Source organism: Nycticebus coucang, chromosome 3, assembly GCF_027406575.1.
Source record: "Nycticebus coucang isolate mNycCou1 chromosome 3, mNycCou1.pri, whole genome shotgun sequence".
Classification (NCBI taxonomy): domain Eukaryota; kingdom Metazoa; phylum Chordata; class Mammalia; order Primates; family Lorisidae; genus Nycticebus; species Nycticebus coucang.
Genome location: NC_069782.1, coordinates 99,486,031 through 99,498,874, shown reverse-complemented (window position 1 = coordinate 99,498,874; position 12,844 = coordinate 99,486,031). Strand labels below are relative to the sequence as shown.

The 12,844-nt window shown below is 41.5% G+C and overlaps 1 protein-coding gene across 4 annotated transcripts in view; it reads left to right on the top strand.

Annotated features, from left to right (window-relative positions):
* Positions 1–12,844, top strand: part of MYPN (myopalladin) — a 99,402-nt gene that overhangs the window by 83,010 nt on the left and 3,548 nt on the right. For all 4 annotated transcript variants that reach the window (XM_053585534.1, XM_053585535.1, XM_053585532.1 and 1 more), the window contains 5 exons: positions 188–270; positions 1,754–1,880; positions 3,428–3,635; positions 6,024–6,189; positions 9,141–9,274. In XM_053585534.1, coding sequence (XP_053441509.1) covers positions 188–270; positions 1,754–1,880; positions 3,428–3,635; positions 6,024–6,189; positions 9,141–9,274 — 718 coding nt within the window. The remainder of the gene's footprint in view (positions 1–187; positions 271–1,753; positions 1,881–3,427; positions 3,636–6,023; positions 6,190–9,140; positions 9,275–12,844) is intronic.

The window sequence follows — 12,844 nt, the reverse complement described above, 5'->3', positions numbered from 1 at the left end:
CTCCCCCTGGAATATTAACAGTGATGAAGGAAGCCATATTATATTGTTTTCAGTCCTCTCCCTGGAAGAAAACCTCATACTAGTTAGTCAAAAGCTTCATAATGTTCTGGTCCCAAAAAAAATTTATATAAATTTTTTAAATGTGGATTTCTTCTTATTTTAATCTTATTCATTTTCTGTTTCTCAGGGGAGAATCAGCTGTTCTGGCCACCTGATGGTACAGAGTTTGCCAATTCGCAGTCGACTAAATCCTTCTGGTCAGTCTCACAGGTAAGGACAATATGAACCCCCCTCCTCTGGGCTGCTGTCATTATGGTGCATAGGCACCAAAGTATTCGATCTACAAATTGTCACCTTCACCTGTAGCATCAGCAACACCTGTGAGCTTGCTGGAAATGTCCCCAGCTCCCACCCTAGATATACTGAATCAGAATCTGCATTTTAACAACATCCCTCAGTGATTCATAAGTACAGTAATGTTTAAGGAGCACCACTTTTATTTTTTATTGAATCATAAACACATAGATCATGTATACATTAATGCATTTATGGGGTACAATGTGCTGATTTCATATAGAATTAGGAGTGCTTACATCACACTGGTTAATGTATATCTCATCTTGTTTACTTAATTATTGTTAAGACATTTATATCTATATTAATAGATCTGACATGTACCCTTGCATTATGCACCATAGGTGGGATCCCACCATTCACCCTCCCTCGATCTGACCGCCCCGCTCCCCTCCCATCCCCCCTCCTCCCTCCTTCATTTTGGACCATAGTTAGAAGCACCACTTTTCATGGTTCAAAATTTGTGACCTTCAGTAGCACCTGCATGCATAATATAAAAATCAGACCCTTTGAATTAAATACCACCTTTTGTTTAATAAAACAGAAATCCTTTAATGATTAAACATAGTCTATGTTGATGGAATATTTTTGTTGTTGTTTCCGATGTAACAGCTGTTTTTTTCTCTCTCTGATTTTACTAATCACTAAGAAGAAAGAGCCTGGCTTTCTCGTTGAATCTTAGGGTGCCGCAAAGTCTTAGCAAAGCATTCCATGGCTGCTGACACAGATGAATTAAATGTGACTTACTAAAGGAACAAAAATAGTGACCCATGTTTCAGATACAGTATTTCACCACGGTTGCAACTATTCCTCCTCCTCCTTTTTCTCCTCCTCCTCCTTCTTTTCCAATAACAGCTGTTACTGTTGGTCGGTCTTATCCAGTTTAAGTTCATGATCATCTTTAATGGTTTGCCATAATTTGTAGCCTGGTTGAATTTTATTACTCAAAGACACAAGGATTGCAGCTGCCTTGCTCTGAGTAATAAATAGGACTTTGGGGGGCTGTCATTTGAGGTTCAGATTTTATACTGATTTATTTGTTTATTTTGATGACTTTTGAACAACTGGTCAAAACCACAGCGAGAGGAGCTGAGCCACTTAACTCAGAATGACTTCAGAGAGAAAGAAGTTAAAGCCTGTTTATTTGATTACAGATCTCATGAGGGAATCCTACAGCGCATGAGATGTTTACCACTTTGTGTTTTAAATCAGTTCCACACCATTAATTATTATTTATTAGTATTTGCTTATGGTCTACAATCCCTTTCTCCTAAAAAAAAAAAAAAAAAAAAAAAACCTTCTCCAGGTCCTATAGCCGTGCTTAAGTGCCTGTGGTCATAAGTTTTGTAAGTTGGTTTCTATCTTTAATGCTTGATCCTGAACATAATTATTGTTATAGGGGAAGATCCCGAGTACAAGAAAGAGACAAAGAGCCCCTACAAGAACGCTTTTTCCGACCACATTTCCTGCAGGCTCCTGGGGACATGGTAGCTCACGAGGGGCGCCTCTGTCGGCTGGACTGCAAGGTAGACTTTGAGAACCCATCCTTGGTTCCAGATCTGTTCATATTTGGTATTTGTTTGCATTTCTTTTTGTTTGTGTTTATTTTGCTATATTTCTTTTTCAGGGGAAAATGGGATAGGGAAGGGAGAGAAATCACTTTTTTTTTTCATAAGGCTCTTTTGGAGAGTTTAATACTAAAGAAAATTATGAAACTTTTAAATTTTCATATCTTAATAAAAATTATATTTGATTTGTATCAAGTTAACTGTGTTTTTAGAAGACAACCAAAGAGGAAATATACAGGAGTCTCCCCTTTATCCAAGGGGGATATATTCCTAGCCCCCCCCCCCAGTAGATACCTAACATCATAGGTAGAACTGCATCCCATATATAGTATGTTTTTTAAGTTTGATAACTGAGATGGCTAATAAGTGACCAACAGGTGGGTCACATAGACAATATGGATATGCAGGACAAGTAGAGGATTCCTCTCCTGGGTCGGATGATGAGAGATTTATTTCATCATGCTGCTCAGAATGGTATGAAATTTAAAACTTATCAGTTATTTCTTTCTGGAATTTTCCATTTAATATCTTCAGACTAGGGTTGATCTTGAATAAATGAAACCTCAGATAAGAGAGGACCACTGTAATTCCGACAGTTTCCATATGGTGCCTGGAAAGCCTTTATTACTATAGAGCCAAAAGTGTGATTTTTGCATCCTTGAAGTGAATTGTGAGGTACAGCCTTTGAAAAAGGTAGTCATGAAAAGATGGCTCCAAGGCAGTTTATGAGAGCAGAAGCTAGTTTCTCATAATAATCAACCTCCATCACCCTTAGCTATTCTACATTCTAATTTGTCAACTAAGCTTTAATTGTGCAGCGTAGGGAGGCCTCAGTGTGAAGAGCAACGCAAGTTACTCTTCTGCCCCAAAGATACAGAATGCTATGGAAGATTTAGGTGCAAATTGGTGGAGGTGTGACGTTAAGCATTCATAAAGCGCCCACTTCTGTAGGTGGTTCTTGTTCTCCCCATAGCTGCCTAAATCATATTTGGGTTGATTATTATTTCCCCCTCCCTACTAAACTCCAAAAGATTCCAATGGCTGGGTCCCAGCCCCAGAGATTCTGGTTTAATGTTGTAAGTAGGCATCAGGATTTTTAAACACTTCCCACATGATTATAACGCACAACACAGTTTGAGAACACTGGCCTTTCTCTGACTACCTCTTGCTTACTAGGTATGTAAGCAATATATCCTCTCTCAAATTGATACTGCAGGCCTATTTTAACTATTTAGCTTTGTAATTCTTATCGCTCTGCTCTAGAATATAATCAAATATGTTAATCATGACCTGAATTGGGGTCAACATACCATACAGGTCAAGTTCATGCAGCCATTCGTTCAGACCCCTATTTCTCCTGATGCCTCCATGAAGAGGTTTCTCACCACCCCCTTGTTTTCTTCACTATATATTTGCTACCAAACAAGGATGAAGAATTCAGCCATCTCATAAATTTGCCTGTCATCAGTCTGTCATTTGCCTCAGCCATCCTGTTGTTTTTTTAGGTGAGTGGCTTACCGCCCCCTGAGCTGACATGGCTGCTCAACGGCCAACCTGTGCTACCAGACGCTTCCCACAAGATGCTGGTCAGGGAAACCGGAGTCCACTCCCTGCTCATAGACCCACTCACCCAACACGATGCAGGGAGCTATACATGCATCGCTACCAACAAAACAGGACAGAATTCTTTTAGTCTGGAGCTCTCTGTAGTAGGTAAGGTTTGCTGCTGGAACCCCTGAACATAACTCCCTCCAAAGTTATTGCCCAAATGTGCATAACCTCTGGCAGAATTTTGTAGTCCTTTGCCGCACTGAGTTCAATCTATTTCCCCTTCACTGTAGTAAGGGTATATTTCCTACATTGCTTTCAAAGACATGTGGGTAATCTAAAAGTGTAATGTTGTACCTTGTGCATATTACTCATGTAATAAATGGGAGATGTTGTAATAGCTGATTAATCAATCGACTATCACTAAATTCCTATCGTTTGCCTTATAATCCATTATTCCTGGAACGTACTAGGCTCTTTTGTTTCCCCCTAAGCTTTCATGGCTTAGCACCAATGGCCCCTCTTCTTGGAACGCCCTTCTCTGCCTAGCAGCCTCCTCCTCACTCTCAGGCACGACGGACGCACGGGCATAACTGCCCCCACCCATCTTTCTCTGTGTTTCCCCGGCTCATGGAATTCTTAGGGCCTCTGTGTAATTGTTTCTTTGCCTCCCTGAAGAGATGCCGAGCTTCTGAGGTCAGAAACTGTGGCTTGTTTTTCTGTGTATCTGTCTTTACCACCCTTGTGTCCTCATCACCTGTGTATGTACCTCTCTGGGTATCTCAGTGGCTGGAACAGGGAAGATGCTCAGCAAATGTTGACTTGATAAACTGATAAAACCTTATCGTAGATGATGTGAACAAAACACTGTAATGCCTATAGGTAAGAACAATAAGACATCATCACCTGGATGGTGCCAACCCTGCAGGGTAGTATTCCAGCAAGAACTACATTTCAAAATGTAGAAATTGGCTCAGCGCCGGTAGCTCAGTGATTAGGGCGCCAGCCACATACACTGAGGCTGGCGGGTTCAAACCCAGCTGGGGCCAGCTAAAACAACAACAAAGACAACTGCACCCCAAAAATAGCTGGGCGTTGTGCCCGACACCTGTAGTCCCAGCTACTTGGGAGGCTGAGGCAACAGAATCGCTTAAGCCCAAGAGTTGGAGGTTGCTGTGAGCTGTGACACCATAGCACTCTACCAAGGACAAAATAATGAGACTCTGTCTCAAAAAAAAAAAAAAGAAAAGAAAAAAAAGGTGGAAATTCTTGTGCTGGGCTTTCTCCAACTGGGCAGCCCAGTAAGAAATTAATCAGGGTAGCTTCCTCATGCTAATCCTCTAGATTAGTGGCTGTTTCCCCTGTATATGTTTTTCCTTTTGAACTTACTTTCTTTTCACCAACAGAGTAGGGAAAACTGTGCAGAATATGTTGATTTCAGGCTTTTACCCTTTTTAATGCTATTTTGCTAAATAGTGACTTTGAAACCTGAGACATGAGATATCTTTACCTAAATTGGTTCTGGCCAAATAAAACCTCCTTGGAGCACAATTTAATGTTTAAAATTAAAAGATAGTTGGGCGGTGCCTGTGGCTCAGTGAGTAGGACACTGGCCCCATATACTGAGGGTGGCGGGTTCAAACCCGGCCCCGGCCGAACTGCAACAAAAAAATATCCAGGCGTTGTGGCGGGCGCCTGTAGTCCCAGCTACTCAGGAGGCTGAGGCAAGAGAATCGCCTAAGCCCAGGAGTTGGAGGTTGCTGTGAGCTGTGATGCCATGGCACTCTACCGAGGGCAATCAAGTGAGACTCTGTTTCAAAAAAAATGGTATGGGCTGGGCGCACTGGCTTACACCTGTAATTCTAGCACTCTGAGAGTCTGGGGCAGGCGGATCACCTGAACTCAGGAGTTTGAGATCAGCCTGAGCAAGATCAAGACCCCTATCTCAACTAAAAATAGGAAAACTAGTCAGGCATTGTGGCAGGCACCTCTAGTCCCAACTACTGGGGAGGCTGAGACAAGAGGATCATTTGAGCCTAGGAGTTTGAGATTGCTGTAAGCTATGATGCCTCAGCACTCAACCCTAGAGTGACTGAGACTCAGTCTCAAAGTTTAAAAAAGAAGTATGATTCTATAGGTACAAGATTTTTAAAAATAAAACATTGAGGGGAAATTAATGTATCTTCTACAAAATAAACCCCAAAAACAAAAAAAAGGACCTCATTCAATACATGGAGTATATTATCTCTGCAAATTTACTGTTAAGCAACAAAAGAAACATCTTTAATTCCACCTAGCATTTGCATCCTCTGAGTGCAGCCCAGGTCCACACGTGTTGTCTCTCACAGGATGTGCAGAGATGGTTGCCCCATTTCTTTTTCAACCTTTCTGGAGCTTTCATCAAGTCAGTGACCCTCATAAGACCCACATAAGTTCTGATGGGGGAGACCTGATGAGTGAATGGCCACTCTGCTAAATTCCACAACTGTAGGGAGTTTGAGGCAACCTCAAACCACTTACCATTCAAATGAGAATGACCCTTCTCTTGTTCAGCTAAAGAGGTGAAGAAAGCGCCTGTGATCCTGGAGAAACTGCAGAATAGTGGTGTTCCCGAAGGCCATCCGGTGAGACTGGAATGCCGCGTAATAGGCATGCCCCCACCCGTGTTCTACTGGAAGAAAGACAACGAGACCATCCCATTCACCAGAGAGAGGATCAGGTACAGCAGCCACCATGCCCAGAAGGACTTCCACCCTCAGCAGGGCCTGCGGGGCCACCCAGATAAGTCCCCTTTAGAGTCTGGCTTCTTTCTTAGCATTAATACGCTTGGGTGTCACTGTGTATATGAAGAATGTGGTCATTTTTCGTTGCTGAATGGTAGTCCATTGTATAGATGTCTCACAACTTAAAACTTTAAATTTTAAGTTTAAAAATGTACAAGGAATTTAAAAAGGTCTTACTTTTTTTTTTTTTGGTCTGTCTTCAGTCATATCAGGACTCAGAAAAGATCTTTGACTTAAAAAGCTAAAATAAAACAACATTAAGGCAGCTATACTCTTTTTATATCCATCACTAACTGGTTGTTTTTTAACATGAGCTTAAGTTAGTTTTTGGGTGGGGTGTCTCACTTGATTCTCCCAAACTGACCTTATTTCTTTTTCCTTTCAGTTTTATACCACCAGGGGGTAAGCAAGCAAAGGTAGTTTCTGTACAAAACTACTGAGAAGTCTATCTCCACAGTAAAGGGAACCTGCCCCAGATGTTGTAACTTTAGGTTTTATAAATATATAATGACTTTTCTCTAATAAAGCTTAAGTGAGAATAGAGAATATTCAGGAATTCACACTTCAGTCTAAAAAAACATGTTAATGCTGGGAGATGCCTATGGCTCAAAGGAATAGGGCGCCAGCCCCATATATCAGAGGTGACAGGTTCAAACCTGGCCCCAGCCAAAAAAAAACATGTTAATGCCGGTTGAATGTATTATATTAGGTAAACTGGCCTGGTATCCCCCTTAAACTGAGAATCAAATATTTAAAAAAAGAAATATTTTCACTGGGCAAAAGAACAATGTCTGTAAATCATACTCCCAATCAAGACCACTTCTGGGGCTGGGAGTTTGCTCAGCCTCTGGACTCTGGGGACCCACTTGGGTTAGTCACTACTTCCCTGAGGAAGACAGTCTAGGAGATTGCATGGAAGTTGCGGGGGGCAGTGACTGGCTTCCTGCAATGAGGAGGGCCTAAGACTCAGAGACCACTGCCCATTCACACAGAATCTTCCCCTTGCCATTAGTGAAAAGCATGCCTGCCATTTTATTATAAGAACAGAACATTCAGAACATACTTTGAAGCCATGGTTATTAGTTTCTGGAAAACCATACTCCTAGGAATACCTGAATGGCTGTATATATATTCTTTCATAGATACATACATAGATAGAGGTATAGAGATAGATACGTAAACAGATGCTCTTCAACTTACGATAGATTCATCCAGACATAATAACCCCATCTGAAATCAAGGAACATATTGAACACTTATTGCTTTCACACTATCATAAAGTCAAAAAACATCAAATCACCCTAAATTGGGAACTGTCTGTATATTACTGTGATTATAACTAGGATGTAAGTATCTATAGTTTTCATGTGACTATGATTTATGTCATGTGATTTATTTCTATGTATGTGTCTTTTCTTTCTCACTAAATTTAAGGACTCCTCTAGATAAGGAATTTGTGTCATATTTATCTTTATCTTTGTGTCATATTTATCTTGCCTCAACACCCAAGGCATCCAGCACTGTGCCCAACATAGTATTTGATAAAGGTTTACTAAAGAAATATATCAAAGAATTAATGGGTTGATTAATTAATTAATTAGAGAGTAAAAATAGCCAAAGAGCCAGGGTGGTGAGATTGTGATGGATATTTTATTACTTTATTCTTGTTAGACTTGTTATTACTTTATTCTTATTTATTCTTCCTACTTTATAAATTCTCAGATTGTGATAACTTTCTTTTTTTTTTTGAGACAGGGTCTCAAGCTGTCACTCTGAGTAGAGTGCCGTGGTGTCATAGCGCACAGCAACATCCAACTCTTGGGTTCAAGTGATCCTCTTGTCTCAGTTTTTCTATTTTTAGTAGAGACAGGGTCTCACTTTTTGTCAGGCTGGTCTTGAACTCATGAGCTCAAGCAATCCACCCACCTTGGTCTCCCAGAGTGCTAGGATTACATGTGTGAGCCACCAGGCCTGGCTGATAATAACTATCAATGAAAAGAAAACACTTATTCATCCTTTGAGCCCAAAAAGCTAGTGCTTTTATCTCTGCCCTTCAAATGAGCTGTAGGAGGGAGCTTGGAAGGACGAGGTCAGACAATTAAGTTCTCCAACTCTCCTAGAAAAAGTGCTACCAGATGTCCTATGTACCAGAGGGAGTACTTTGATGGTGACTGTAGTGCCATTGGCAATGAGGTATGTAGCATCCTCTTTCTAGGGTGAGTTTGCAAACCTAATTGTCCCATTGCATACGTATGGTAAGGAGATCAGGCCAACAAGAGGTTTAGAGGAGATGTAGCCCTGTGGTTTTGATTTTTAATTGCATATTGGAATCACTAGCAAGTTTCTGAAAATCCTAATGCTTGGTTCTCAGCCTGTGATTCTGTTTGAGCCCTACTAATGGAGAATAACAGAAAGAAAGAGCAGGCTGATTTTCTCCTTAACCAAAGTAAGTGAGCTGCTACCCCTGCCCAGCAGGTCACAGTAGGAAATACCACCCCCATGCAGTCAGTTCATCCCTCCCTAGGTTCTCAATTTGGGCTGTTTTCCCATAGGCTCCTAACAAAGTTGTTATTGAAATTTCTAACCTTGTTTAGAAAAGAGATTTTTCTGTAATTTGGTTGTGAAAAGTCAGGGTACTACTAGTGAAGAGTACAATTTCAGTGGACGTGGAGCAGAGGGAACAGCAACAGGTCTGACTCCCAACTGTCTCTCGCCCCTTAGCAGCCACTAGATTCATTGCTGCTTTGTTATAACGCCTTTTCCCCTTCAAATTTTCCTTGATCTTTGCCTTAAGCTGCGTTCCCCTTTCTTCCCTTCCCTGAGCCCTAAACTTGACAAGGATGATTCTGTCCCCAGGTAAAATGTAAAAATTCTTTCTTTTCTCCAGTATGCACCAGGACACAACAGGGTATGTCTGCCTCCTCATTCAGCCAGCCAAGAAATCAGATGCCGGATGGTACACATTGTCAGCCAAGAACGAAGCTGGCATCGTGTCGTGCACTGCCAGGTTGGATATATATGGTAAGTGCAATGTTATCGATTGAACATTGTGTGTAATAGACACCTTAAAAATCTTTTTTAAGGAATTAAAATCTTTTTTAAGAATAGGAGAATAGGGCCAGGTACAGTGGCTCATGCCTATACTCCTGGCACTCTGGGAGGACACAGTGGGAAGATCCCTTGAGCTCAGGAGTTCGAGACCAGCCTGAGCAAGAGCAAGACCCCATCTCAACTAAAAATAGAAAAATTAGCCAGGCATAGTGGCAGATGCCTGTAGTCTCAGCTACTCAGGATGCTGAGGCAGGAGGATGGCTTACACCCAGCAGTTTGAAGTTGCTGTGAGCTAGGCTGATGCCATGTTACTCTAGCCGGAGGCATCAGAATGAGCCTCTGCCTAAAAAGAAAAAAAAAAAAAAAAAAAAGGTAAGTGGAATATGTTTTCATAAGTGCATTAGATGATTATATTATAATTTAGTGCCTAAGAGATTTTTGAAGTCATCTCGGTTACCTCAGGGCTTTTGTATACCTTTATGTTTTACTATGAGCTTTACCTTTTTCAGAAAGAGGGCTTCTAATACTGGGGATTACAGCTAGTCCTGAGTTTACACGTGCGTGTGCTTCTGAGCATCCAGCACTTTCCTGTCTCCTCCCTGCTACAGGCACCCATGGGAACTCCTCACAGCCTGGAATCCCCCCGCAGAATTTTCCAAACCCCATTCATTTATTCTTTCAACAAATGTGCATTGCTCCAATCCCCTAATCAGACTTTGCTAATAAAAGAGAGCTGCTCTAATAATAATAATATCAAATGACACATGCATAGTAACTTGTAATGAACAAAGTAGTACCCTTGGATCCTTCCAGACCCATGAGATTATTGTTATTGTTGTTACTCTCATTTATACTGAAGAAACTGAGACTCTGAGAGGTTAGTGACCACAGCTAGGAAACAACTCTAGGTCTTTTCAATTTTCAATAGGATCTAAGAAATTAGTTATTATTAATGTATTTATGTACTCTATTCCTCTCCCCTATACTTTTTGACACTAACTGGTATTTTTTGAAATATAGTCCTTAACCAAAAGAGTGCCTCTTTTTATTTTCCTTTTCTAAAAACAATTGCTTAGAATATGAATAAGTTTCTTATTCAAAACTGGCTTGACACGATTAACCAGAATAACAAATAAGAGTAACTTTGGGCTTGGTGCCTGTAGCTCAGCAGCTAGGGTGCCAGCAACATACACAGGGGCTGACAGCTTGGAACCTGGCCCCGGCCTGCTAAGCAACAATGACAACTACAACAAGAAAATAGCCAGGCATTGGGGCAGGCTCCTGTAGTCCCAGCTACTTGGGAGGCTGAGGCAAGAGAATCACTTAAGCTCAAGAGTTTGAGGTTGCTGTGAGCTGTGGCACAACGGCCCTCTAGCGAGGGTAACATAGTGAGACTCTGTCTCAAAAAAAAAAAAAAAAAAAAGAGTAACTTTGCCTAGAACCTGAGATCCTTGCTCTTTTTCAGGGCACACCAGGAGTTCCGGGAGAGGCCTTTGCCTGCCATTGTCTCTAGGTCTAACTTCTGGAGGAAATATATAGCTTTCTAGTTATTTTCCCTTATCCTTGAGCTTAAGAAGAAATTCAACTGTGAGGAAAGCTGACACTAATATACTTTTCCCCTGGGAAAGTTTGGGAGACAGAAGCCAGTGATATGTTTCTTAACCTCGGCTAAGCTCTTAACCATTTCCCAGTCTTCACCATGTCAGAAGGCGGAGGTGTCCAACCAAGAAACTCAGTACCAATAAACCTGAAAACTGATAACTCATCCAGATCCTGCCCTCCAGTGCCTGAGTCCCCAGCTCAGGTCTCCTGGGCCAGTTCCTGTCCTGATCCCAACAACCAACCATCCCAATCCCAGCACCAACAACAGAAGTCGCCATTTCCTGGGCTGAGACCTGGGGTGGTGGAGGGGGTGGAGGACTTAGGCTGGAATCTAGTCCCTATCCCCAGCTGCCACCACCATACTTCCTGCCCCTCTGAGGGAGGGGGACAGTAGGCTTCACTCTGTGTCCCAAAGGAGGGCTTCTAATACAAGGAAGCACAGTAATGGGGATGTCAGAGAGAGCAGGGAAAGGCTAAGAGATGGAGGGGCAGGGGAGAGACTGTGGAGTGCGGGTCTTACTGAGAGCCTGCTCTTTCGTGGAATTGCTATAGATTTGGTTCTATGAAACTTTATTGTCTCAGTTCACTCAGAGGTATGTAGGCTTAAAAAACTGAATCAAGATAACAAAACCAACAAAGGAACAATTTATAAATCACAATGCTAAATAGGGGTGTTAGCTTTCTAGGACCTGGAGTATTCCCTGGCTAATGAACCCCCTTCGCCGTATCAAGGTTCCTAGAAACTTAATCAGATGATTGCTTGATAATTTCTGAATCAGACAGCATGTAGACTGTGCAGTTTGCATGGATATTTCATTCAGGCCACATTCAAGCTGAAGGATCTTGTCTGCTAAAAACAGAGTCTCCTTTGGACTGAGCTTGGTGAACATAGAAACTAATAAATTTTCCTTTGTCCCTGAACCATGGTTGAGCACACCTAAATTACTTCTCAGTCATCTCACTGTAACACATTAGAACCTGATTAGGGTGGTGTGTAGGTAGCTAATGACTGATTAGGGTGGTTACAGTGTGGGGTAGGTATTACTCAGAAGGTTGAACCCTTCTTTTAGTTCCCAGTTCCTCAGTTTTCTCTAACTTCTGGGATACCCTCCCTTAAGAGCTTAGGACCTTCTGTGTGTCTCTGGCACACAACCATGCTCCGTGGGAGAAATAATTCTGAGAAATCACCTTAGCTCCCTACTCTTCTTTGGTATAGGAATTCTAATCTTTCATAGGATTCTAATCTCTTACTGGATTAGAATCACAGATTTTGGAATTAGGGGCTTAAAACCTCACTAGCCCAGTTTCTCTATTCTTAACCTGGAAGGTTTTATTGCTCTTTTTTACAAATGACGCATTTCAGATCCAGATATCTTTAAATACTTTACCCAGAATCCACAGGGAGTGTTGGAGAGAGGACAGAGTGCACCTCGGCCGTGTACCTGCTGGACTGCAGTCCCTTGATCATAACACACTATTTGTTTTTTTGTTTGGGGGAGGGGTTACTTGTTTTCTATTAATCATAATTTTGTACTTTGATATATTTATGGGGTTCAGGGTACTGCTTCGATATACAATGTGAAATGCTTACATTGAACTAAGTAACACATCCATCACAATTATACTCATTTCTTAATAGTTTTGGAATGTACCATTGCATCATGCACATTAGGTGAGGTCCCCCGAATACCCTCCCTCCTCCCATACTCCCCTCCCCTCTCTCTCCTCTTCCCTTCTACTTTCTGGACTATAGTTATGTTTTGCCATTCATATGAGTGTGTAGGTAGTTATATATTGATTTCATAGTAGTATTGAGTACATCAGATACTTTTTTTTCCATTCTTGAGATACTTTACTAAGAAAAATATGTTCCAATTCCATCCAGGCAAATATAAAAGATGTGAAGTCTCTTTTTTATGGCTGCACAGTATTTCATGG